Below are 27,925 nucleotides of genomic sequence, written 5' to 3'. Positions count from 1 at the left end.
AAGATGTGCAGGGTAGGTGGATTGGCCACGCTAAATTGCCCCTTGGAATCTAAAAAATATATTTAATTAACTTTAAAAAAAAAAATTAACACTGAAAAAGGCTATTCTAGTTCCTTCTGACTTTATCTTGCCCAATCTGCATATTCCTTACTCTCGTGCGTTTTGCGAAATTAAGTTCTTCACCTCAACCCCTCCCTGTGACGTCAACCTCCACCGTCTGGGTAAAAAACATTCTCCTCAATTCCTGACTGGATTTATTAGTGGCGATCTTGCATTTGTTGTCCTTGCTTCTGGTTTGATACCTCTTCGCTACGTTTCCCCTTTCATCATTTACTCGGTCTGTTCTCACTGGAACAACGGAGGCGACCTGATCGAGGTCTACAGGATTGTGAATGGCATGGACAGAGTGGATAGTCAGGTGCTCTGTCCTCGGGTCGGAGAGTCAAGTTCAAGGGGACATGGGTTTAAAGTGCGGGGGGGAAAAGTTTAGAATAGATGTGCGAGGCACGTTTATTTACACAGAAGGTGGTAAATATATGGAACGCGCTGTCAGGTGAGGTGGTGGGTGCAGGTACAATAGCGTCATTTAAGGGGCATCTAGATATGAATAGGGTGGAAATGGAAGGATACGGACTCTAAGTGTAGATGGTTTTAGTTTAGGCAGGTACCATGGTCGGCGCAGGCTTGGAGGGCCGAAGGGCCTGTTCTTGCGCTGTATTGTTCTTTATTCTCTTTGTTCTATCAAGGCATCTCTTGGATTTGTCCTTTCTATGATAAATGGCACGGCCTGTTCGGGCGGGCACAAAGTCTCCGTTCTGGTACATCGTCTTTGCAGTTTGACCCGTGGCTGTCTATTCTTCTCATTATGGGGGTCTGAACTCTGCACTAACAGAGGTCTAGCCAAGGTTCTTTGTCTCCTGGTAGGTGGCTGTGTATATTGTTGCATAGCTAAGTCGGTTGGATGTTTGGAGGTAAACAGCTGTGCATATTCCGTTTGCCTGGGAAGCTCTGTTGAAAGCAGTTGCACTGAGTGTAAACAGTTTTTGCGGCGATGCCAAAACCAAAATAACCTGCAATGTTGTTGATATAGGATGTGAGTTCCCGAATGCACATCCACAGATTCCACTCTCAGTCGGGCCTATCTTGTTGGCCCGCCCTCGGCTTCCTTTTCCCTTTCCGTTTGCCCTGATCTGCAGTCTCTTCAGTGGGAGATTGACCAGGATAGGCGACGCTCGCCCAGCCTCCGTTGTGTCGCGGCGACAGTGACATTTTCGGGGTCAGAAGCAGAGTTCACTCGTGCCTGCTAGTGTAGAGCCGGTCATGTTATCTTATGCACTTGCTACCTTTTGTCTTCTATTGTCCACCTCCAGGCCCCGTCAGATCGTTGATTATTTTTCTTCATGTTGTCCAAGTGTTTTGCGCAACTGATGTGATTTTTGCCAAAGGGACTCCTCAAAGATGATACTGGCTTCTGGGTGCATTGTCGACATTGCTCAGCACATTGGGCCAAAGGCTGAAGCGATTCTCTCTCCCTCCTTAAGTTCTGCGGCCAACGGCAGGTTCTTGGCCTTTACTCATCGAGCCATGGCAAAGGGCCGTGATTTTTTTTTTGTTTTACCAAAGCTTGGCTGAGGAGGAAGGCCCCAGTTTTACCTCTGGCTGGAACAGGGATCGACCCCCCCCCCCCCCCCCCCCCCCCCCGTGTTCCTGGTGTTAAGGCTGAGTCGGTTACAGGGGAAGAAAATGGGATGAGGAGAGAGCCCGCTATGAATGAGCGGACTTCAGTACCCCCTTGAGATTTTTCCTGGAATAACCTGCTTCCCTTCCAGTCAGTTGGGAAAAAAAAACACAATTTGCTTCATATTCCTTGTAAGAAGACAGTAATTCCGAAGATTGTATTCATTCACAGGACATGGGTGTCACGGGCACGGCCAGCGTGTGTTACCCATCCCTAATTGCCCTTGCAAAAGTGGTCTTGCGTCATCACCTTGAGTACAACTGATTGGCTCGCTGGGCCGTTTCAGAGGGCATTTAGGAATCAAGCACATTGCTGTGGGTCTGGAGTCGCATGTAGGTCAGACCAGGTAAAGATGGCTCCAGGGTATCAGTGAACCAATTGGAATTCATCGCCAACCTGGTAGTTTTATGGTTACGATGACTTGACGCTCGGTTTTCCAAGATGGCGCCGGAGCGAGGCGACGACTTGCAAGCTGTGCCCAGCATACCCTCTAATTCTATCTTTTACTCTCGTTCTATGCTTCTAAAACTTCATTCTAACTCTTCTTTTCTCTACACCTTGTTATAACTGTAACATTATATTCTGCAGTCTCTCCTTCCTTCCCTATGTACGGTATGCATTGTTTGTACAGCATGCAAGAAACAATACTTTTCACTGTATACTAATACATGTGACAATAATAAATCAAATAAAAAAGTTTTTTTAAATTCCAGGTTTATTTACTGACTGAATTTAAATTCCTCAGCAGCCTGTGGTCGGATTGAAACTTGCGTCTGCAGATCATTAGTGCAGACCTCTGGATTACTAGCAACAGCCATTCAACCCCTCTACCTCTATGGTGGATTTGGCCATTGATTTTTACAACCTTGCTTGCGCCATTTCCTCGCCAAGTTCCCACACTTCCATGTATGAACGTGGGTAATTTTTGTTGATGGGGTATTTATGTAAAGTTAACTAGGCCGAGATCCGATAACTCCACTCCGGCTGACGGTTGAGCTTGCATGCTTTCTCAACACTTGCCTCCGTATCACACCAGACACGCCAAACGAGCCATCAAAGGAGCTCTTTCTTTTGTTTACCCCCCCCTGATTAGGGTGTGTTTGGGAATCTATTTTATTTCTTGGTCAAGGTTTTTTTTTTTTGTTTAAAATCATTGCTTCAGGAAAAAGAACCAGCAATAAGATGGAGGAAACTTTCATTCCAGACGGGATTTGAAGACAAAAGCTAAAGGGTAGAGGACAAAGGAGACAATATTGGCCAACAAAGAAAGGAGATAATTCACCTTCAGAAATAGCATCTTTATGAGCAAATAAATAAATAAAAATGGAACCACAACAATGTCCGTGACCTTGTGTCACTTCAGTTCCGCCACATGAGGGGAAAGAAAGATTTGCCTGCAGCAAACATCCGACCTGAGGCTGGGCCTCCATTTCCTGCCTATTACAGCGACTGCTATTTTGGGCAACAGGGTGCATTCAGAATACCGCAGGGCCCGGGCTGATGTGCTGTATTGGGTACAGGACCAGCGTGTGGAAAGCAGCTCCTGAACTTCACTCGGAATGGTGTGATGAAGGAGGAAGTGACCCACTTCCCATGAATCGGAACGCATTGCCGCTTCTCCATCATGAAAATGAATAGGCCTGTGATTGTTCAAAGAGACAGGATACACGAGGACCTCGGGTTCAGCCCAGGCCTCATCTATTGGGCCTCTGTGTTAAAATTGTTCAGATTTGAAAATCTTCGATTTCTTTTGAAACAATGTTCATCCTTGTTTTCACACCCCTCCACAGCCATCTCTCTCTCCCCCCCACCCCACCTCCGCAATCTCTTCCAGTCCTGTGACCCTACACAGTCACTGCCCTTCTCCAGTTTGTTTTTAATATCGTGCTTTGACCCTTTTATGTGGATGTTAAGGTTGCACTGGCTGCGAATAAATATTATTCTGCTCTTCGCTTCTGCTGATGGGTCAGAAAGAGGGGAGAGGGAGAGAGCAGCCATGAATCCCCGCTTAGTTAGCCAACCCACAGCCGGGCAAGTTATGGATGGACAAGAAAGAAAAAGTGACAGACTTGCATTGATGTAGCATTTTTTATGACCGCAGAATGTCCCAAAATGCCTTGCAGCCAATCCCTGTTTTGGAAGTGTCGAATCTGTAGGCTATGCGGCCGCTAATTTTCTGCACAGCAAGCTGCCACAGATAATCTGTTTTTGTGAAGTTGATTGAGGGGTGAATGTTGGCCAGGACACTGGGGAGAACTCCCCCTGCACCTCTTTGCATGGAGCTTGGCAAGGAAGAGAGGGACCTTGGTTTAACTCCTCATCTGACAGTGCAGCACTCCCTCCGCACTGCACTGACATGTTTTTCGATTGTAAAAAAAAAAAAAAAAAAAAAAATGTTTTGCTCCAGTTTCTGAACCGGGACTTGAACCCACAATGCGCTGAGGCTCAGAGGCGACTGAACCATGGCCAAAGTCGAGCGGGCCAGCGATGAAGGGCTGGAAATGCAAATGATCTTCCCAGTGAACCCACACGGGGAGGGGCAGAGCTGGCGTTTAAACAGGCCTGGCACAAATTCCGCCACCTGGGGATCCAAATCGCACACGCCTGGGCGGGGATCCACAAATGGAACCTGACCAGTCTCTGACAGAGGAAGTCAAACAGGACCTGCAAAGGTGGAGCACACTCCCACTCTCGCTGGCGGGGAGAGTGCAGACGATCAAAATGAACGGGCTGCTCGGGTACCTTTTCCTACTTAGATCTGTCCCGATCTACATCGCCAAGGCCTTTTTCAACAGTGGGAACCAGGAGGGAGAAAAAGAGAGGGGAACCCAGGCGGGAAAGGAGGCACAGCGGACCACAACGGCCACAGCAAACACGGCAAGGGGGGAAAAAAACCCAAAAGAACGAAAAGAAGAAACTATTTAAACCCACGACTGCAATGTAAATAACGTCTCTTGCAAAAGTCTTATTGTTCTGTGTGTATTTATATTGTGTTATGTCGAACAAAAACCCAATAAAGCATTAAAAAAAAAAGAAGACTTGTGTATGAATATATGAATTAGGACCAGAATGAGGGCCACTCAGCCCCTCGAACCTGCCTCACCATGCAATATGAGCACAGCGGACCTGATTGTAACCTCAACTCCACATTCCCGTCTACCTCAATAACCTTTCACCTTCTTGTTAATGAAGAATCTAACTGGCTCTGCCTTAAGAATATTCAAAGATGCTACTTCCACTGCCTTCTGAGGAAAGGAATTCCAGAGACTTCCCCCCCCCCCCCCCCCCCCGAGAAAATAATTCTTCTCATCGTTGTCTTAAATGAGCGGACCCCCTTATTTTAAACAGACTTCCAGGTTTCCCCCCACAGAGGAAACTTCCTCTCCACGTCCACCCTGCAAATGCCCCTCGGGATCTTAAACGTTTCAATCAAGTCGCCTCGTACTCTTCCAAACTCCAGCGCGTACACATCCAACCTCGCCAACCTTTCCTCCGAGCACATCCCGCCCATTCCAGGTATTAGTCTGATGAACCTTCTCTGAACTGTTTGATGGCAAAGTTGATGGGTTATTGATGGATTACTCCGCACTGTTTGATTGCTGTGTTGACCGGAGAAGCCCTGACAGATCCAGGGAAGGGGACAAGTACATTTACACAAGGTTGCCGACGTATTAAATCTGTTTTGTTCTCTTCCAGATGGGTACGAGAATTTTTAAACGATGAAAACCAAGGTCTCAACGTGCTGGTGGACTATCTTTCCTTTGCACAGTGTGGAGTCATGTAAGTAGCCAGCGGAAAGCCTGGTATCTCCATCTCCATCTCCATTCTTCCACCCCACTTGTGGTTTAAAAAAAAAAAATTTGTTCCCATTCAAGACTTCATTCTCTGCTTTTCATTTCTTATCTCTGTTATCCTTGAAATCCTTCAACAGCGGAAGCTCGGTCACAACAGATGTTAGGAGTGGATGCTTTGAAACTGCCTAAATAATTTAAGATCCTTTGAATACATTTGTGGCAAGCGAATTGTGTGGGAATATACTTACTGAGTTCTGGGGTGGCCCGATAAAATGGAGACTGTAACTTCCCTTCACATCTTGGATTGAAGTCCCAATAATGTGCAGAATTTGACTTGGTTCAGGTCCGTCCACCTATCGCACAGAAATGAGGCCTACGGGCAGCATGCAGCCTTGCCTTCCATTTGAATAAGTGGGATGTCGCCAGGGTTTGCTGTCGGTGGGTTTCACCTGTTTTACGTGGGCACGCCCCAGGTTCAATTTCAGGAAGGTTTCTGTAGATAGGTCCATCTTCCCTCCTCTGTAAGGGTTTCCAATGTTGATGCCATCATTGCTCCCCAATTTGGTCTTTTAATTAGATTTTTCAATTTATTCTTTTTTATTTGAATTTTTCCTCATGGAATGTTGGCTTTTATTGCGAGAGGGGAAGGAGTATGTAAGTCGGGAACTCAGGGCGTTGGTGAGACAGGACCCTGAGTATTGTGTATGTTTCTGGATTCCTGACTTGGACGAATATATTTACATTGGAGGCCATTCAGAGAAGCTTCACTGGGCTCATTACTGCGGTGAAAGGTCGACTTATGAGGAAAATTAGAGCAGGTTGGACCAAAACTCATTGGAGTTTAAAAGAGAGAGAGGTGGTCTTATTGATCTGAAGGCCCCGAGGAGGTTGGATACTGAGAGGATGTTATTCTTCATGGGGGAGTCTAGAATAAGGTTTCAGAATAAGAGAAAAAACCCATTTAAGGGCAGCACGGTGGCACAGTGGTTAGCACTGCTGCCTCTCGGCGCCGAGGTCCCAGGTTCGATCCCGACTCTGGGTCAATGTCCGTGTGGAGTTTGCACGTTCTCCCCGTGTCTGCATGGGTCTCACCCCCACAACACAAAGATGTGCAGGGTGACATGATATGCAACCAATGAACACTCAGAATAGGACACAACCAATGGCCATTCAGGACACTCAGAGGTGGCATCACCACACTGGGGCATGACATAAACGCTATAAAAGGGATGAGGCACTCACACCCGGCCTCTTTCCACAGACACATCTTGAGAGTTAGACAGGGTTGATCAGCAGCATCACACCTCAGCACGTGGCTTAGAGCAAGCTGGTACAGTTAGACTGAGTTACTACAGTTAGATTAGCAGAGAGTCGAACTAATTTGAGAACTGTGTTAATAGTTCAATAAACATGTTGAACTCATTTCAGAGTCTGGAGCATCCTTTAGTCAAGACTGCATCAAGTAGCAGCCAGTGTTATCCAAAACAGCAGAACACAACACAGGGTAGGTGGATTGGCCACGCTAAATTGCCCCTTAATTGGGGAAAAAAAGAATTGGGTAATCTAAATTTATACTAAAAAAAAGGGAGAACCCATTTAAGTTGGAGGTGAGGAAGAATTTCTGCTCTGAGGATCGTGAATCTATGAAACTCTCTGCCCAGAGAGTTGTGGAGGCTGGATCATTGCATACATAAGAACTAGGAGCAGGAGTAGGCCATCTGGCCCCTTGAGCCTGCTCCGCCATTCAATAATATCATGGCTAATCTTTTTATGGACTCAGCTCCACTTACCTACCCGCTCACCGTAACCCTTAATTCTTTTACTGTTCAAAAATCTATCTTTGCCTTAAAAACATGTAATGAAGGAGCCTCAACTGCTTCACTGGGCAAGGAATTCCACAGATTCACAACCCTTTGGGTGAAGAAGTTCCTCCTCAGCTCAGTCCTAAATCTACTTCCCCTTATTTTGAGGCTATGCTCCCTCTAGTTTCACCTGCCAGTGGAAACAACCTGCCCGTATCTATCCTATCTATTCCCTTCATAATTTTATATGTTTCCAAAAGATCCCCCCTCATTCTTCTAAATTCCAACGAGTATAGTCCCAGTCTACTCAGTCTCTCATAAGCCAATCCTCTCAACTCTGGAATCAACATTGTGAATCTCCTCTGCACACCCTCCAGTGCCTGTTACATATATTCAAGTCTGAGAGAGACAGTTCTTGATCTGTTGTGGAGGAGTCAGGGGTTTCGGGAACAGTCAGGAAGGTAGAGTTGAGACTGAGGATCTGATCAGCCATGATCTCATTGAAAGATCGTGCTGACTCAAGGGGCAGAGTGGCCGATGCCAGCTGCTATTTCTTATTGTTTCCAGTATGGCTCTGGGGCAGAGCAGACAGGGAGATGTTGCTGAAAACAGTGGGTCTGGTGGCCTGAAGTGCACATGTTTTAATGCAAGAAGTATAACAGGTAAGGCAGATGAACTTAGAGCTTGGATTAGTACTTGGAACTATGATGTTGTTGCCATTACAGAGACCTGGTTGAGGGAAGGACAGGATTGGAAGCTAAACGTTCCAGGATTTAGATGTTTCAGGCAGGATAAAGGGGGATGTAAAAGGGGTGGAGGAGTTGCGCTACTGGATAGGGAGAATATCACAGCTGTACTACGGGAGGACACCTCAGAGGGCAGCGAGGCTATATGGGTAGAGATCAGGAATGAGAAGGGTGCAGTCACGATGTTGGGGGTTTACTACAGGCCACCCAACAGCCAGCGGGAGATAGAGGAGCAGATAGGTAGACAGATTTTGGAAAGGAGTAAAAGCAACAGGGTTGTTGTGATGGGAGACTTCAACTTCCCCAATATTGACTGGGACTCACTTAGTGCTAGGGGCTTGGGCAGGGCAGAGTTTATAAGGAGCATCCAGGAGGGCTTCTTAAAACAATATGTACATAGTCCAACTAGGGAAGGGGCTGTACTGGACCTGGCATTGGGGAATGAGCCCAGCCAGGTGGTAGAAGTTTCAGCAGGGGAGCATTTCGGGAACAGTGACCACAATTCAGTAAGCTTTAAAGTACTGCTGGACAAGGATCAGGGTGGTCATAGGGTGAATGTGCTAAATTGGGGGAAGGCTAATTATAACAATATTAGGCGGGAACTGAAGCACCTAGATTGGGGGCAGATGTTTGAGGGTAAATCAACATCTGACATGTGGGAGGCTTTCAAATGTCAGTTGAAAGGAATTCAGGACCGCATGTTCCTGTGAGGAAGAAGGATAAATACGGCAAATTTCAGGAACCTTGGATGACGAGAGATATTGTAGGCCTCGTCAAAAAGGAAAATGAGGCATTTGTCAGGGCTAGAAGGCTGGGAACAGACGAAGCTTGTGTGGAATATAAGGAAAGTAGGAAGGAACTTAAGCAAGGAGTCAGGAGGGCTAAAAGGGGTCGTGAACAGTCATTGGTAAATAGGGTTCAGGAAAATCCCAAGGCTTTTTACACATACATAAACAGCAAGAGGGTAGCCAGGGAAAGGGTTGGTCCACTGAAGGACAGGGGAGGGAATCTACGTGTGGAGCCAGAGGAAATGGGCGAGGTACTAAATGAATACTTTGCATCAGTATTCACCAAAGAGAAGGAATTGGTGGATGTTGAGTCTGGAGAAGGGTGTGTAGATAGCCTGGGTCACATTGAGATCCAAAAAGGCGAGGTGTTGGGTGTCTTGAAAAATATTAAGGCAGCTAAGTTTGGAGACTTGGGCGGAGCGATGGCAGATGGAGTTTAATTCAATTCTGGTTGTCACACTACCAGAAAGACTCTAAAGTGGCTTTAGAGAGGGTGCAGAAGAGTTTTACCAGGATGTTGCCTGGTATGGAGGGCATTAGCTATGAGGAGAGGTTGAATAAATTTGGTTTGTTCTCACTGGAACGAAGGAGGTTGAGGGGCGACCTGATAGAGGTCTACAAAATTATGAGGGGCATAGACAGAGTGGATAGTCAGAGGCTGTTTCCCAGGGTAGAGGGGTCAATTACTAGGGGGCATAGGTTTAAGGTGTGAGGGGCAAGGTTTAGAGGAGATGTACGAGGTAAGTTTTTTTACACAGAGGGTAGTGGGTGCCTGGAACTCGCTGCCGGAGGAGGTGGTGGAAGCAGGGACGATAGTGACATTTAAGGGGCATCTTGACAAATACAGGATGGGAATAGAGGGACACGGACCCCGGGAGTGCAGAAGATTTTAGTTTTGACAGGCAGCATGGTCGGCACAGGCTTGGAGGGCCGAAGGGCCTGTTCCTGTGCTGTACTTTTATTTGTTCTTTGTTCTTAAACTGTTAAGCAGCTCGCCCCGATGTCGCTATTTAAATCCTATCCAACAGACCAAGGCCTGTTCAAGTTGCCCACATTCTGGCCCACTTTGTGTTGACCGGGTTGTTCTGCACGTGGCCTGGGAAGTTAGGGAAGGGCTCTGCTTGGTGCAGCTGCTTTACCTGCAGACAAGTCTTAAACCCAGAATGTCAAGATGTGTATTTGGACCATTTTAGTCCAGCTATGACAAGATGTGGAGAGATCTGGGAATTAATGGGACCCCGCACTTCAATTCGGTACGTGGCTGGCTCCAGACTTGGCGAGGTACACCCATGCAACCCACAGCGGCGATAAAGCATCGACACTCTTCTGCTTTGTGAGTTCTCCAGTGTTTCTTTCTCAGAGGGGCATTCAAATCATCGGAAACACATTTTGAAGTGGTCTGCATTTCAGCATTTCATTTCCACGGACTCTTAACCATCTGTTCCGCCCCCATACTTCACTACTTTCAGTAACTTGGGCTTTTGAGTATGGCATGCTTCCAGAATACTCTCCATCCTCAAACTATCATTGGCATGTTGACTTTCCTCAAGCTTCTCCACAAGGGAACTCCCTCCTCTTTTTCGCGCTTGGCTGTGTTTTGCGTCGGGGTGCAGCATTTTGTGTTATTTATATCACGCGTGGTAATCTTTGCTGTTCTTGCAGGTTGTGTTTATTCTGACAGGAGCATTCCAGTCTGATTCAGCTGACTTTCAAAAAGTCCTGAAGCCTTAAAAAAAAAAGAAGTGCAAATCTTCAAGAAAAAAAATATCTGTGCTTCGTTTGCAAAGCTTAAACGTTCAGTGACAGCCCTTTTCGGGGAAGCGTCCTTTTTGCTGTGTTCATATAAAGGTGGAAATGGGGACAAGGGGCTTGCGTGTCGATCAATGTGGAAGGGGGTGATGAAAAGACGTTTTTATCCCATTGTGACCTAGGTTTGACTTTGACCTTGTGGAGAATGGTGATGATGGTGCGCTCGACAAGTCGAGACCCTGGGGCAGGTCTATCGAAGATCTGCACCAGAGCAATGTCCTGCCTCTGGCTTTCAGCAACAACCTCTCTCGCTCTGCCAGGCAATCTATCCTACGGTATGTACTGCTCAGCTTCTAACAGACACCGAGGGATGCAATGCGTACCCGTTTCACACCCTGCCTGAGTCTGCACACCATACAAAGAGATTTCCTTAGCGAAAGTTCATTATCATTCCCATTGGTGCTATTAACTAATTTGAGCTGTGTAATAAGAACAGACAAATATGGCTGTTGCTGCAGTGGGTAATACCCTGGCCTTTCGCCCTTTGGCAAGGCAGACTTATGCGATAACAGTTTCCTGGCTGTCAGGCTCCAATGTGCAATGTATTTGGACCATTTTAGTCCAGCTACGACTAGACACGGGCCCACAGCGTAACATTCTCCCGAATCTCTTCCTTCAGAAAGGACAAATAGTCAAAAGAACATCTCAAATGGGTGCAGGAGATTCTATTTTGACGTGTTGAGACAAAGTTAGCTTTATTCTGTATCTGCCTGTGATGCATCAGACTTGGGAGTCGTTGCGTGTTGTAATAGTGTTGGTTGCAGAATGTGCATGTTACAGAAGTTGGCACGGTGGTTAGCACTGCTGCCTCATAGCGCCAGGGACCCGGGCTCAATTCCGGCCTTGGGTGACTGTGTGGAGTTTGCACGTTCTCCCCGTATCTGCGTGGGTTTGCTCCAGTTTCCTCCCACAGCCTTTCCCGCTCCCCTGAAGGGGAGGGTACAGTTCAAGGAGCAGCTGAAAATCCCTCAAGACTGTCGATCGTTTTCCACGTGGGAGCACGACTGTAATTGTCAACAGGCTTTTTGAACATGGTGACTTCTGTTTGGGGGTTGCCAGCTCTGGATGAATGTATTCCAGGAGGTCTCATCATGTGACCCTCCACCTCAAAATTTCCCGCCTCTTCATCCCTGCCATGAGCTGCCCAAAATGTCCATCCTCATGACTCACAACCCTCACACGCCAACTGAAAAGCTAACAGACTCTTGGCTCAATTTGGTTAGTTATTGATGTCAGTTAAGCAGTCTCCTTGTCCCATCTTTGACTTTTTTTGTGTAAGTGTTCAAAGAATTTTTAAAAAAAAAAGAAAACCCACATGTTTTGAGCTCTCCTTTATTCTCAGATTGCATTGCAGCAGTGACCCAGAGAGCCAAGGCCAATCCTGGACGGTTGGCAACCCTGTTTCTGTTCCACTGACACTGGTCTGTGCGTTGTGGGGTCAGGAGAGAGACGCATCAAGGCGATGAATTGTGAGGGTGGGCGTGTTGGGACAGCCAATGGGGGTAGGTCAGTTAGCACAGGTGGTCATGTGATGAAACCTCCGGGAATGCAGCCAACAAGTAGGCAACCTTAAACACAAGATGGAAGTCATTGCTCCCGTTCTGATCAGTTTTTGTTCTGGATTTTCTTTTCACAAAATGGAACCACTGCTGCTCTAATTCGGACTCAAAAGTGAATGAGGACAGTAATGAGATGCTTGTAGTTAACCAGATTACAGCAGAATAACTCTCTATCATTCTGCACTTAACTTTCAACTTAGCAGAAAGTTCAATAAAAAAAAGTTTGCTCACTAAAAGTGGCAATGTTCCTTTAAATCTGGTTTGAATGTATATTTTTGCAAGTTTATGGATAAATGTCTGGTATGTGTTTATATAACATCTGTCAGACCTGCAGACAAATTGGGACTGTATTAATGTTTTTGTGAGGGTTTATGTGGAAAGGTTTCAGCACCTCCCCCAGTTACTGGTTGAAGCCATTCTGCTTTCAATTTGACCGATCATTTAAAGGGGCAGTCCCATGCCAGCGAGTAGCAGACATGCCCTTGCCACAAGCTGGCGGGAGTGACCTTGAGCTAAACCATTGCATCCCTGGTGTCTCCGCTTTACAATGTGCTGATAACTTGCCTATTGCCTGCTATTTGTGCTGCTGATGTTCTGTGCCAGCACTGCATTTCGGCGAACGAGGTCCCCGGGTTACGTCGAGCGGACCAATTAAAAGCCATGCATCGCAGTTACATCGAGACTGGCCGTCTGGTTGGCCGCGATTCCAAATGTTGCCATGTTTAATTTGCAGGATTTTTGTTCTCTTCCCCTCCCTCCCCACCCCTTTTGCAGGTTTGTCGTCATGGCGATTTTGCAACCGCCCTAATACTGGTTTCCCCTCGTGATGTGGCTTTTTAACTGCATTGATGTGGCTGTGACTTGGGGCGGGTGGGGGGCGTGTGAATCTCCACAAGGCCCCTCTCCTAGAGGGTGAATTGCCCGTGTGAACAACCCATAATGCATTTCAGACTGTCCAACACTCTGAGAGAAGCGAGCAGAAACGGATGTTTCCACTGAGTGGGAGAATTTTTGAATAAATAGACGTTATAATCTCGATTGGGGGATGTTGGGGAGCAACAGGGGAGCCCAGTCGAGCTCAGAACTCTCAACAGTCAACTCTTTGCAGAGTTCCTCCAGCTTCAAGTCTTGACTCAACTTTTCTCTAATAATAAATTATTAGAGAAAAGTTGAGTCAAGACTTGAAACTGGAGGAATTCTGTGAATAACAATACTAATAATAATAATAATTATTATTATTGTCTTTCTCTGTCCTCCTCCATCCTAGCACATCGCTAATAGGCCATAGATTTCTTCAGTGTCCATTTTAGTGGCCCTCCTTCCTGTCCTCCCAACTCCAGTCCTCTCTTTTTGTGGCCTTCAGTGCTTCTCCGAGTGATGTCAATATTCATAGCCATCCATCATGGCCGCCAAGTTGAAATGGCCAGCAAGGCCCGATGAGTCGAACCAGAGTTTCTGCCAAATCCATTATTTGACATCTCGATAGCTTGTCAGCCTGTGTATTTACATATACATTTCCTGAACTCAAGCAGAGATCTGTGCTTGGCTTAAAATGAGAAGGGTCTGGCTCTCTTCAACGTAAATGACATAAATAGCAGCGGCAGCTATCCAGAATAAGCTTGGCTTTCTAACTGGAGACGTATGCAGTCATGTACTGCTGTCCCAAGCTATTTTGAGTTGATCTACAAAGACCTGAGCATCCCGTAGAGTGTGTCCACCAGAGATCCCTGAAGAATAGGTGCTCCGAGGCCCAGCTTGCAAGCACATCCTCGTGATTATTTTACCTTGACCTCCTAAATTGCATTCACGCCCAAGTGGGGCTCAAATGAGCTGCTGTTTGATGAAATGAAGGTGAACCTCTACTGGCTGTGTCTGTTCCAGTGGAAACGTGGTGAACTTTGTGATGTGTCGACAATGATGGGTTATTTATGACCTTTCTGATTAGTGCACCACAGATGATCATTTCCTGTTCTTTACATTGTGGTTTCCTCCCAACGTTTGGCCGTGCCATAGTCTCAGTGCATCTCGAAACGAGGGAGAATATTGATGCATTAACATTCCGCACATTGACCGAGAGACCAAGAATGGTTCCTCTGCCCATGGCTAGTGCCTCCGGTCTTATTTTTCAATGTCGACTTCTTAATTTGGTCTCCTTCACTGTTTAAGTATATACCGACAACCATAGAATCCCCACAGCGCAGAAAGAGGCCATTCGGCCCACTAGGTCTGCACCGGCCCTCTGAAAGAACAACTGACCTAGGCCCACTACCCTACCCATCCCCTTAACCCTACCTAATCTTTCAACATTAGGGGCAATTTAGCCAATCCAGCTAACCTGCACATCTTTGGACACTAAGGGGTGGTGTTCTTTGTGATTCTTATTATTGTCGTGTTCACAAAGACCACAGAAGCTAAGTTCAAAAACAAAGCTAACGTTTATTACACTACTTATTAAAGCTCAACCACTTACTCCTAGAGCAAGCAATAATCTAGTAATCTACACTCTACTAACACTAGTCTCTACACTCTATCTATAACTGTACTCTGCACTCTCTAGACCTCTCCTCTGCACTCTCTCCTCTCCCAGAAGCCTGAGAGTCAGTCCTTTATATGGTTCTGCATCTAGCCCCATCTAGTGGTCAATTATGATATTACATTAACCCTTTATATTCTACATGTCGCATAAGGGACAATTTAACATGGCCAATCCACCTAACCTGCACATGTTTGGGCCTGAATGGATCTAGCGGACACCAAGTGTTGTCAAATGTTGTTAACTAGTCCATAGCCTTGATGCTAGATCGAGCGAGGAAGAGGAGGTTTCTCAATAAAGAAAACATTAAAAATAACCCTGCAAACCAGTGGGATTCAAATTCCAGCCTGTTGTTATTGGAGCTCCTGTGACCTCTGCCACCTAGAAGGACAAGGGAGAGGAGACAGATGAGGACACCTCCCAAATCACACACCATCATAACCTGTCCTATGTTGCAGATTCCTCATTGCCCTGGGACTCCCTAACAGCCTTGTGGAAGTACTTGCACCACAAGGACATTGCGAGCTTAGAAAAATGAAAGACCATCTTTAAGATTTTGAGTGGACTTGATCGTAGATACTGAGAGGATGTTCCATCTTGGAAAGGGAATCTAGAACGAGGGGGCACAGTTTCAGAATAAGGGGTCTCCCATTTAAAATGGAGATGAGGAGCAATTCCTTCTCTCCGAGGGGTATTAAGATTTTAAATTCTCTTCTACAAAGAGCTGCAGAGGTTGGGCCCTTGAATATGCTCAAGACTAAGATGGGCAGATTCTCACGAGTCAGGTCACACTGAGACCACAGTCAGATTAACCAGGATTGTATTGAATGGCAGAGCAGGGTAGAAGGGCCAAATGGTCTACTCCTGCTCCTATTTCGTATGGCCTTCTGACTGCAGGGGTTCCAGAACAAGGCCCACCACTGCCACTGGCCTTTCTTGTTATACCCACATCCCATAATTATTTTTTGTTACAAGCTGGAGAACCGTTATCAGCTGAGATCAGGAATTCCATTTGCTGAAGAATAAATGAGTTTGTGGCTCTTCTCTCTCTGGGAGCAAGGACTAGATATTGAATGGCATTCCCGACTGTAAATATTGGGCAGAAGTAGGTCAGCGATAACTTGCTCACGGATGCTCAGTTTAGCTTCCACCAGTTTTACTCAGCTCCTGACCTAATTACAGCCTTGGTTCAGACTTGGACAAAAGAGCTGAATCCCAGAGATGAGGTGAGAGTGACTGCCCCGGACATCAAGGCAGCATTTGACCGAGTGTGGCATCAAGGAGCCCGAGCTAAACTGGAGTCAATGGGAATCGGGGAAAACTCTCCGCTGGTTGCAGTCATACCCGGCACAAAGGAAGATGGTTGTGGTGGTTGGAGGTCAAACATCTCAGCTCCAGGATATCACTGCAGGAGTTCCTCAGAGTAGTGTCCTAGGCCCCAACCATCTTCAGCTGCTTCATCAATGACCTCCCTTCCAACATAAGGTCAGAGGTGGGGATGTTCGCTGGTGACTGCACAATGTTCAGCACCATTCGCGACTCCTCAGATAATGAAGTAGTCCATGTCTAAATGCAGCAAGACCTGGACAATATCCAGGCTCGGGGCTGACAAGTGGAAAGTTATATTTGCGCCTCACAAGTGCCAGACAATGACCATCTCCGACAAGCGAGGATCTAACCATCACCCCCTGACATTCAATGGCATTACCATCAGTGCATTGCTCAATATCTGGGGTTACCATTGATCAGAAACTGAACTGGACCAGCCATATTAATACTATTGCTACCAGGGCAGGTCAAAGGCTAGGAATCCTACAGTGAGTAACTCACCTCCTGACCCCCCAAAGCCTGTCCATCATCTACAAGGCACAAGTCAGGAGTGTGATGGAATACTCCCCACTTGCCTGGATGAGTGCAGCTCCAACAACACTGAAGAAGCTCAACACCATCCAGGGCAAAACAGCCCCGTTTGATTGGCACTTCATCCACAAACATTCACTCCCTCCACCACCGACGAACAGCCGTGTGTACCATCTACAAGATGTACAATAGGAACTCACCAAGGTTCCTTAGGCAGCACCTTCCAAACCCACGACCACTACCATCTAGAACAGGGATGGGCAAACTACGGCCCGCCAAAGGTCTTTATGCGGCCCACCAAGTCATTAAAAAAAAATTAAAATTTTTTTTTTTTTTTTAATTTTTAATTATTTTTTTAAGGTTAATGGAGGGGGGGGGGGGCTGTTGAGTTACTTACTGGTATAGGGTGGATACGTTGACTTGAGTAGGGTGATCATTGCTCGGCACAACGTCGAGGGCCGAAGGGCCTGTTCTGTGCTGTACTGTTCTATGTTCTATATGAGGCGCCCAGAATCATAACCGGGTGAAGTAATTATTTTACTTAATATACTATGCGGCCCTTTAAAATTGTGAATTTCTGAATGTGGCCCTTGCATGGAAAAGTTTGCCCACCCCTGATCTAGAAGGACAAGGGCAGCAGATACCTGGGAACCCCACCACCTGGAGGTTCCCCTCCAAGTCACTCACCATCCTGACTTGAAAATATATCGGCCGTTCCTTCACTGTCGCTGGGTCAAAATCCTGGAACTCCCTCCCTAACAGCACTGTGGGTGTACCTACACCTCAAGGACTGCGGCGATTCAAGAAGTCAGCTCGCCACCACCTTCTGAAGGGCAATGAGGGATGGGCAATAAATGCTGACCTCGCCAGCGATGCCCACATATCGTAAATTAATTAATAAAAAAGGTAATTGAGCGGTTCACCCAGCCCTGTTTAAAGAAATGTCTGCTCTTCATCCAATTGGTAGTTCATTCCAACATATGAATTAGGAGCAGAAGTAGGCCATTCAGCCCCGCAAGCCTGCTCCGCCATTCAATAAAATCATGGCACAGATTGTTTGTAATTCCATGTTCTCATCTACCCCAATAACCTTTGACCCCCTCGCCTACCTCCACCTTAAAGATATTCAGTGACCCCGCCTCCTCCGCCTTCTGAGGCAGAGAGTTCCAAAATCGCACAGCCCTCTGGGAGAAAAACATTCTCCTCCTCTCTGCCCTAAAAGGGTGGCTCCTCATTTTAAAGCACTGCCCCCTTGTTCTGGACTCACTCACAAGAGGAAACGTCCTTTCCACATCCACCTTGTCAACACCATTCAGGGTAGAAAATACTTCAATCAAATCACCCCCTCACTCTTCTAAACTCCTCTGGAAACAAACCCAATCTGTCCAACCTCATAAGACAACCCGCTCATTCCAGGGATCAATCCAGTAAAACCTCCTCTGAGCCGCCTCCAACGCAGTTACATCCTTCCCGAAATATGGAGCCCAAAACTGCTCCCAGTATTCCAGATGTAGCCTCACCAATAACCTGTATAACTGAAGCAGAACATCCTTATTTTTATGTTCAATTCCTCTTGTGCCAAAGGATATAAAAATAGTCCAACAAGAGACACTGCTGGTTCTTGCATTCTGAAGTGTTTTTCTTTGGTCTGCTGACCTCACCCTGTTTGGCTTGCGCGCTCCTGCAGACGTTTTTACTGACTTGCAAAAGAGGGGCCCTTTGCACTGTGTCTAGCCAGCGCAGCAGAGTTTACTCTCGGAAATCCTCGAGAGGTTTTTTTGACACTTGATACAGCGCCTTCTCCGTAGGAAAGACGGCCGAGGCCTTTATCAGCCCTTGGTTTTCCAAGTGCTCGCAAAAAACCTCTCCTTGCTCTCATTTGCAGTTCGATTTTTGTCACTGCTCCTCAAAGGAAGCTGTTGCACGCTTGTTGGAAGATGTGTCTTCAGGCCATCGTGTCTGAGTGTTTCCATTTCCTTCAGCCCACATACCTGTGTCTGACAGGAAAACCACAAACCCCCGGTGAACAGGAAACGGCTCACTCTGCGGGACTGATTGTTGCTCTTTTCTAAGAAGTATTGTTCATCTCCAGTTCAAGATCGAGTTTCGATTTCAATTTTGCACACAAGCGCTGATTTGCGAAGCAAGAATTTTCGAATGCAGAAACACAACTTGGCTTTCACCTGTGTTACATGATGCCTCAAGTTGTCCCTGTCAACTGTGGAATAATTGAGGGCAGCTCCCATTCATTTCGTGTCAACTAATCCTGTCGGTTTGATTCGCTCTCAATTGGTTGTGCAACATTTCTGCTTCATTGACGAGATCTTAACTGTATTTCAATCAGCCAGTACCACCTTCAGGAACAAATGTGTATTTTCCATCAATTAAATTAATAAAATGAATTGCGTAAAGTATCAGTGTGCAAAGATGTTGGATTCTTGCTGTGCTCTCATCTCGAAGGTGACGAGGGATGTGTTTTTAAGTTAATTCCTCTTATTTTCGCGTCTCCCCCTGTGGGCCATTACTCCACAGGCTCTGGGTGCCCTCCTGAAACTCCGATTTCTTCCATGGCTCACCATTCATGGTTGACTACACCCCTAAAATCTCTTTCTCCCCCCCCCCCCCCCCCCCCTCTAAACATCTTTGCCTCTCTCTATCTCTTTCCTTCTTTGAGACATTTTGACTAACCTTTTGTTCATCTGTCCTAATATTTCCCCATGTGGATTGGTATCAAATTTTGTTTGACAACACTCCCTTGGGACTATGTGTTTGAAAATAAATTCAGAGTATCCAATTATTTTTTTCCAATTACGGGGCAATTTAGCGTGGCCAGTCCACCTACCCTGGGTTGTGGGGGTGAGACCCACGCAGACACGGGGAGAATGTGCAAACTCCACGCGGACAGTGACCCGGGGCTGAGATCGAGCCCGGGTCCTCAGCGCCGTGAGGCAGCAATGCTAGCCACTGTGCTGCCCCCACCTTGGGGCTATGTTAAATGAGCTCCATGACTGCAAGTTATAGGAATCCTGTGGTGAGTAACTCGCCTCCTGACCCCCCAAAGCCTGCCCACCATCTACAAGACACAAGTCAGGAGTGTGATGGAATACTCTCCACTTGCCTGGATGAGTGCAGCTCCAACAACAACACCATCCAGGACAAATCTTGATTGGCATCCCATCCACAAACATTCACTCCCTCCATCACCGACGCACAGTGACAGCCGTGTGTACCATCTACAAGATGCACTGCAACAACTCACTAAGGCTCCTCAACAGCACCTTCCAAACCCACGACCACTACCATCTAGAGAGACAAGGGCAGCAGATACCTGGGAACCCCACCACCTGGAGATTCCTCTCCAAGTCACTCTCCATCCTGACTTGGAAATATATTGGCCGTTCCTTCACTGTCGCTGGGGCAACATCCTGGAACTCCCTCCCTAACAGCACTGTGGGTGTACCTACACCACATGGACTGCAGCAGTTCAAGAAGGCAGCTCACCACCACCTTCTCAAGGGGCAATTAGGGATGGGCAATGAAAGCTGGCCTTGCCACTGGTGACACATCCTGTAAATGAATTAAAAAACAGATTGCTTTCATCACCGAAGTGGCCATGCATGATCGCAAGAGTTGACCAACTGTTTTTTTAAAAAAAAGTGTGGATGCCTTTAATGTTGCTTCTCCACCAGCCACCTAGGTTAGCAGAGGAATGGGCACCTGTTCCCTGAGCCCCAAGCTGCCCCGATCTTGGCACTGGCTGCTCTGTTACAGTGGGTATACCGCCCCTTCTGCAATGGCTGTAGTAACGTTGACTTTCCTCCGCAGCTACAACACTTTACCGGACAGGAAGCTACTGAAGAATTCCCGAATCGTGAGCCAGAAGGATGATGTCCATGTCTGCATCATGTGTTTGCGAGCTGTCATGAACTATCAGGTAATGCCGATTCCACCTCTGTGGTAACTTCACTCTCCCTTCATTTCTCCCTTTGTGCTTCACATGTTGTGACCGACACACTGGTCATTCAGCCAGGTTCCACGCCATTGACACGATAGGGTGCATTCATTTCCTGGATCTGGCTTAATTCCGGATGTACTGATGTTCTCCCCCTTTTCTTTTTCAGTATGGCTTCAACTTAGTTATGTCACACCCACATGCTGTAAATGCAATTGCACTGAGCTTGAACAACAAGAATCCCAGGTAAGGAGGCAGTGTCGGCTGCCCTTGCTTAAAGTTAACGTGCAAAAATGCATTTCGCCTCAAGCAAGTTTGTCACTTCTTTTTGTCTTCTGTTTCTCGTGCTGTCCTTGAAGGTGGATGTAAGAGAGTGGAGCGTAGGAACAGGAGGACGTTGCTCAGTCAGTTAGACCGTGCCTGATCTGGCTGTTGGCGTGATGTCCAATTGTTAAAAGGTCGGCGCCTCCATCAAAGCTTTGTGATTGGTTGGCCATGACGAAAACCTGAGGCTTCACCATCCTGCTCGAAGGATCAAGCCTGGCAGTAATTGTCCAGTTGCATGCTGGGAACCTTGCTCGTGATGCAGTGGTTGGAGATGGAACCCCTGGTCACTGACCCCTATTCAAAAAATTGTTACCCCCCCTCCATGCACGCACTTCACCAGTACTGAATGTAATGTTTTTTTTTAAACAGTAATATCCTTAATTCCGATTCTGCCTTTTGCTACGGGGTGTGTCTTGCCAGGGCAGGCGGCCGGTCATTGGCCAATGGAGTGATCTTCTGGATCCGCCGTTGCCAATGGTATTGCCCATGTGTCTTTGAACCTTTGGTTCCCGACGCTCTCCGCTGCTGGAATTTTCCTCGCCTCGTGTTGAGGTTATCGTAAATGAATTGGTGGAGATCGGTGGCTATTATTAGCCATCAACGCTAGTGTCACAGCATCAAGTGACTCAGTGAATGATAGAAGGTGCGCTAGATAGGCCCAGGTCTTTCAACATTCCGAAATTCCTGACTCTCAACAGTCAATCGCTATCCTCTTTATTTTGCAGAACCAAAGCCCTGGTATTGGAGCTGTTAGCAGCGGTGTGTCTTGTGCGAGGTGGACATGAAATCATCCTTTCTGCGTTCGACCACTTCAAAGAGGTAGCCGAGCTTTGAGTTCAGGCCTGACTGTCGGGAATGGTCCATCCTGGTGGTGACTTCCCTGTGCGCGTGCATGTGTGTGGCGATGGAGGGCTATCTCTGGGCTCTCACGTCATTGCGGCTGCTGCTTGTCTGACCTCCAAAGAGAGGCTGGGATATTGAGAGCTGGGTAATTATTCACGGCTGCTGTCCATCAGTTGGGGGTGGGGGGGGGGGGGGGGGTGTTGCTTGTGTCTTCCGCTCCGGAGTGCATCTCCCCCCCCTCTCCGAAGGCTTCGATACTGTCTGTGGTTACAGTGATTAACTCTGCAATGGAGGAAGCCAGACCATGAATTCTGGCTTGACTACGGGCCGATCTCACCCTTTCATGTGGTGGGAATTGGCGCCTCATGATGGTAGCTCTGAAATTTGCGAGAGCCACTGGATTTCTAAGCACGTGAAGCTGGCCCGTGGCTGACCTTGGCTCACAATAGGAAAGCCAGCTTGGACACATGGACTATGCCAACGATGAAGAAAGGCCCTCACAAACGTGAAGCTCACAATGGCGTCCTGTGCGGGCGGTTTGTCTTTTTTCCGAATGGTTTGTGGGATGTGGGTGCTGTTGCTAGGCCCAGCATTGTTCCCAATCCCCAATTGCCCCTTGAGAAGGTGGTGGTGAGCCGCCGCCTTGAACCACTGCAGCCCGTGTGGTGTAGGTACACCCACAGTGCTGTTAGGGAGGGAGTTCCAGGATTGTGATCCAGCGACAGTGAAGGAACAAAGAACAAAGAAAAGTACAGCACAGGAACAGGCCCTTCGGCCCTCCAAGCCTGCGCCGACAATGCTGCCCACCTAAATTAAAATCTTAAACACTTCTGGGGTCCATATCCCTCTATTCCCATCCTATTCATGTATTTGTCAAGATGCCCCTTAAACGTCACTAACGTCCCAGCTTCCACCACCTCCTCCGGCAGCGAGTTCCAGGCACCCACTACCCTCTGTGTAAAAAAAACTTGCCTCGTACATCTCCTCTAAACCTTGCCCCTCGCACCTTAAACCTATGCCCCCTTGTAATTGACCCCTCTACCCTGGGAAAAAGCCTCTGACTATCCACTCTGTCTATGCCCCTCATAATTGTGTAGACCTCTATCAGGTCGCCCCTCAACCTCCATCACTCCAGTGAGAACAAACTGAGTTTATTCAACCTCTCCTCCTAGCTAATGCCCTCCATACCAGGCAACATCCTGGTAAACCTCTTCTGCACCCTCTCTCAAGCCTCCACATCCTTCTGGTTGTGTGGCGACCAGAATTGAACACTATACTCCAAATGTGGCCTAACTAAGGTTCTATACAGCTGCAACATGACTTGCCAATTCTTACACTCAATGCCCCGGCCAATGAAGGCAACCATGCCATATGCCTTCTTGACTACCATCTGCACCTGTGTTGCCCCTTTCAGTGACCTGTGGACCTGTACACCTAGATCTCTCTGGCTGTCAATACTCTTGAGGGTTCTACCATTCACTGTATATTCCCTACATGCATTAGACCTTCCAAAATGCATTACCTCACGTTTGTCAGGATTAAACTCCATCTGCCATCTCTCTGCCCAAGTCTCCAAACGATCTAAATCCTGCTGTATCCTCTGACAGTCCTCGTCGCCATCCGCAATTCCACCAACCTTTGTGTTGTCCGCAAACTTTCTAATCAGACCAGTTACATTTTCCTCCAAATCATACATACTACGAACAGCAAAGGTCCCAGCACTGATCCCTGCGGAACACCACTAGTCATAGCCCTCTAATCAGAGAAGCACCCTTCCATTGCTACTCTCTGCCTTCTATGACCTGGCCAGTTCTGTATCCATCTTGCCAGCTCACCCCTGGTCCCGTGTGACTTCACCTTTTGTACCAGTCTGCCATGAGTGACCTTGTCAAAGTCCTTACTGAAGTCCATATAGACAACATCCACTGCCCTACCTGCATCAATCATTCCTTTCAACTGACATTTGAAAGCCTCCCACATGTCAGATGTTGATTTACCCTCAAGCATCCGCCCCCAATCTAGGTTCTTCAGTTCCCGGCTAATATTGTTATAATTAGCCTTCCCCCAATTTAGCACAATCACCCTATGACCACTCTTATCCTTGTCCACCAGCACTTTAAAACCTTACTGAATTGTGGTCAATGTTCCCAAAATGCTCCCCTACTGAAACTTCTACCACCTGGCCGGGCTCATTCCCCAAAACCAGGTCCTGTGCAGCCCCTTCCCTAGTTGGACTGTCTACGTATTGTTTTAAGAAGCACTCCTGGATGCTCCTTACAAACTCTGCCCCGCCCAAGCCCCCAGCACTATGTGAGTCCCAGTCAATACTGGGGAAGTTGAAGTCTCCCATCACAACAACCCTGTTGTTTTTACTCCTTTCCAAAATCTATCATCTACTCTATCTCCCGCTGGCTATTGGGAGGCCTGTAATAAACCCCCAAAATTGTGACTGCACCCTTCTTATTCCTGATCTCTACCAATATAGCCTTGCTGCCCTCTGAGGTGTCCTCCCGCAGTACAGAACGGCTGCTATGTTTCCCAGTCAGGATGCTGAGTGACTTGGAGGGGAATCTCCAGGTGGTGGGGTTCCCAGGTATCTGCTGCTCTTGTCCTTCTAGATGGTAGAGGTCGTGGGTTTGGAAGCTGCTGTTGAAGGAGCCTTGATGAGAGTCTGCAGTGCATCTTGTAGATGGTACACACGGCTGTGTGTGACATTGATGACCATGGGGTGGGTTTTCGTACTCAAAAGTGGACGGTGCAAAGCATTTCATCAGGGATGTGCATGTGTGGAGCCCAAATGTTGCAATAAAGCTTCATGGAGCCTCGGAAGATCAGTTCCTCTGTATTTAGCAGAGAGCGAGTTCTACTGCCCGTTTCCATTTCTTGGCGCGAAATTCCTCCGCCTCAATGGGATTGGTTTATTGGTTTGGACTCCCACAGGTCAGATATTCATTCATTGGTCCCGGCTGGGTTGCTGCATGGATTTGAGGCAGTAAAGGTTTGCTTGGCTTTGTTGCACAGTAATAAAACATTGAACTCTTCTATTCCTTTGAGGTGTGCAAAGAAAAGCATCGCTTTGAAAACCTGATGGAGTATTTTCGCAATGAAGACAGCAACATTGATTTTATGGTGAGTCACAGTAGTCCAGGTGTAAGGGGAAAGGGGTGGAAGGCCGAGCTGCGGGTGTGGAGCCTCACTCGACGGGAGCGATGCCACTGATTGTCTGCCTCACGTTTGCCACTGAGCATGGGTCCGTGAAGGCAGTGCAGGCTCACTGGATGTGACCTGTGGATTCAGCGCCAACGGGTATTTACGTACACGCAATGGGGAGGGGGAGGCTGGTCATAACCCAGAAAAGCGTCATTGCCCAAACTCCCCAGGCCTTCAGCACAGCTTTGCCACCTACCCCCGAGACTGATGTACACTGGGAGCTGAGGAAACCACCTTTTAGGGGACTGGAAGCATTGGAAACATTATGAGGAAGGCAGTTAAGGGGGCCGAGGTTCTCCCTTATTTCAAGTGACAAGTTACTGACTTTTATGTAAGAGAATAATGGGAATGAAGTGGATGAAATACTAGCGAAACCTATGGGTACAGAACCAAAAGAGGCCATTCGCATTGTCGTGTACTTCGTCTGTGCACAGTTCAGAGAGAAGACAGGGAGGAACCAAATCGAAGCATCTAAAACTGGCTTATTAAAATTAATTTACGGGATGTGGGCCTCGCTGGCTAGGCCCAGCATTTGTTGCCCATCCCTAATTGCCCATTGAGAAGATGGTGGTGAGATGCCGCCTTTTTAAAAAATAAACATTTTATTGAGGTATTTATGGTTTTGTGACAACAAAATAAACAATGTACATGAATTAATAAACATAGTGCAAAAGCCATCTTCCTCGCTTACAGGTCCCACCTCGTGAGCTGCCTTCTTGAACAGCTGAGTCCATGTGGTGTAGGTACACCCACTGTGCTGTTAGGGAGGGAGCTCCAGGATTCTGACCCAGTGACAGTGAAGGAATGGCCAATATATTTCCAAGTCAGGATGTCAACTTGTCCAACCTTTTATTGTGTCGTCGGGGGGGGATTTCAATTTAAAAAAAGCTGAGATGTGAGCAACTTGCTGGGAAAAGAACAATGAGTAATAAATAAAGATGAGTTTTAGAGTCACCTTCTCTCCCATGTTGTCCTTGATTGGCTCAAACGCCTATCAGCAGCAGACATGGAGAAGAAACGGCCTGTGATTGGAGGAGAAGCTCCAAGCAGATTCCTCCACACAGTTACCTGTTTGACCACCATTTTGAAAACTGGCTCCCGGGGTCACAGAGGGGCTTCGAGGACTACACGTTGGACAAGCCTGATCTTAAAATATTAAATATGTGAAGAGACAATGAAACCAGTCACCATTTACGGTCAGGTAGTGATAGAGTGAACTGAGATAGAAATACAAATTAAATTTGAGAGCAACTCGATAATTACTTGCATTGATATACCACGTTATCCGACAAAGTTTGACACTTGAGTCATGTAAGGAGAGATTTGGAAACGCCCAGTGGGAGAAGTATGTTTTAAGGAGCTTCTTAAATGAGGAGAGTTCAGAGCCTCTCGTAGGGTGCGAGGTTAGGTAAAGAATTAATGGCAACAAACATTTCCGAACATCCCAATTAGGAGCTGGGGTAGGCCCCCGAGCCTGCTCCACCATTCAATAAGATCATTGCTGATCTGATTGTAACCTCAACTCCACATGAGCAAGGTAGCACAAGTGGATAGCACTGTGGCTTCACAGCTCCAGGGTCCCAGGTTCGATTCCCCGCTGGGTCACTGTCTGTGCGGAGTCTGCACGTTCTCCCCGTGTCTGTGTGGGTTTCCTCCGGGCGCTCCAGTTTCCTCCCACAGTCAGGTTAGGTGGATTAGCCATGATAAATTGCCCTCAGTGACCAAAAAGGTGAGGAGGGGTTATTGAGTTAGGGGGTCGGCGCAGACTTGATGGGCTGAATGGCCTCCTTCTGCACTGTATGTTCTGTTCTGTGTTCCAGCCTGCCCCCGATAACCTTTCACCCCCTTGTTAATCAATAATCTTCATGGCTCTGCCTTAAAAATATTCAAAAACTCAAAAAAAAGTGGCATGCAGCAACTACAATGAAACCGCATGCTCCAAGTCACTTTGCAGAGGTGTAAAATGGCTGCCAAGCGAAGAAGGAAGAAATTAGGGGGCTTGCACAAAAGCTTAGTCGAAGAGTTGGGCCTCAAGATTTGTAAACCATTAACACTGATCAACAAATCTGGAATTGAATCATTGACTGACGCAGTACAGAAGGAGGCCATTTGGCCCACCATGCCTGGTGCGAATTCTGTCCCATTGGTCTCACTTCCCTCCCCTTTCCCCACAGCCCGCAAATGTTTCCACTTTAAGTATTTATCGGCTGAACTATCTATTTACCGTTGAATCTGCTTTCCATCACCTTTTCGGGCACACTGCACTGTCAGCGATTTGGATGCACTCTCATACGTACTATCTTCTGGTGGAAGATAGGCTTGACGATGTCTCTCAGCTTCTTCTCCTTGCCCTTGTTTCCTTGCTAGGTGGCGTGCATGCAGTTCATTAACATCGTGGTCCATTCTGTGGAGGACATGAATTTCCGGGTCCACTTGCAGTTCGAGTTCACCAAACTGGGCCTTGACGAATTCCTGGAGGTGGGTGTGAGAATTGCACTCGTGAAAAGCAGTCTCGATAATTATGGTGCCAGTTGACGAAGATTCCAAGCCAATTGAAGGACCCCTTACATTTGCGGCCAGGTGTCCCGGGATAAGAATAAGAATCACTTATTGTCACAAGCAGGCTTCAGTAAAGTTACTGTGAAAAGCCCCTAGTCGCCACATTCTGGCGCCTGTTCGGGAATTGAGCCTGCGCTGCTGGCTGTGTTCTGCATTACAAGCCAGCGATTTAGCCCACTGTGCTAAACCCGCCCCTGGTTTAAACCAGAGCGTGCAGAGTCCACAGGCACCGTTCAGGCCCTCCATGCTCGCTGGGCACCGCAAGGGCTGGGGGGGGGGGGGGTGCTTATTGACCCTTTAAACCACATTTTAGTTTGATGTTTTAAGTTTAATTAATGTTTGTTTAAGGCAGTATCCCTTTAAGGGACTGCCCCTTTTAATTTGTCCCTCAGTTTATTTGCTTTA

General features: G+C 47.3%; 1 protein-coding gene across 1 annotated transcript in view; it reads left to right on the top strand.

The window, feature by feature from the left end:
• LOC119958101 (formin-like protein 3) overlaps positions 1–27,925 on the top strand; it is a 154,574-nt gene that overhangs the window by 65,108 nt on the left and 61,541 nt on the right. Inside the window, exons 5-11 of the mRNA XM_038786329.1 lie at positions 5,435–5,518; positions 10,800–10,952; positions 20,455–20,563; positions 20,751–20,827; positions 21,634–21,727; positions 24,806–24,880; positions 27,329–27,439. Of these exons, the coding sequence (XP_038642257.1) occupies positions 5,435–5,518; positions 10,800–10,952; positions 20,455–20,563; positions 20,751–20,827; positions 21,634–21,727; positions 24,806–24,880; positions 27,329–27,439 (703 nt within the window). The remainder of the gene's footprint in view (positions 1–5,434; positions 5,519–10,799; positions 10,953–20,454; positions 20,564–20,750; positions 20,828–21,633; positions 21,728–24,805; positions 24,881–27,328; positions 27,440–27,925) is intronic.

This window comes from Scyliorhinus canicula, chromosome 28, assembly GCF_902713615.1.
Source record: "Scyliorhinus canicula chromosome 28, sScyCan1.1, whole genome shotgun sequence".
Classification (NCBI taxonomy): domain Eukaryota; kingdom Metazoa; phylum Chordata; class Chondrichthyes; order Carcharhiniformes; family Scyliorhinidae; genus Scyliorhinus; species Scyliorhinus canicula.
The sequence above is the reverse complement of the archived record's forward strand: the minus strand, read 5'-3'. Positions and strand labels throughout refer to the sequence as shown.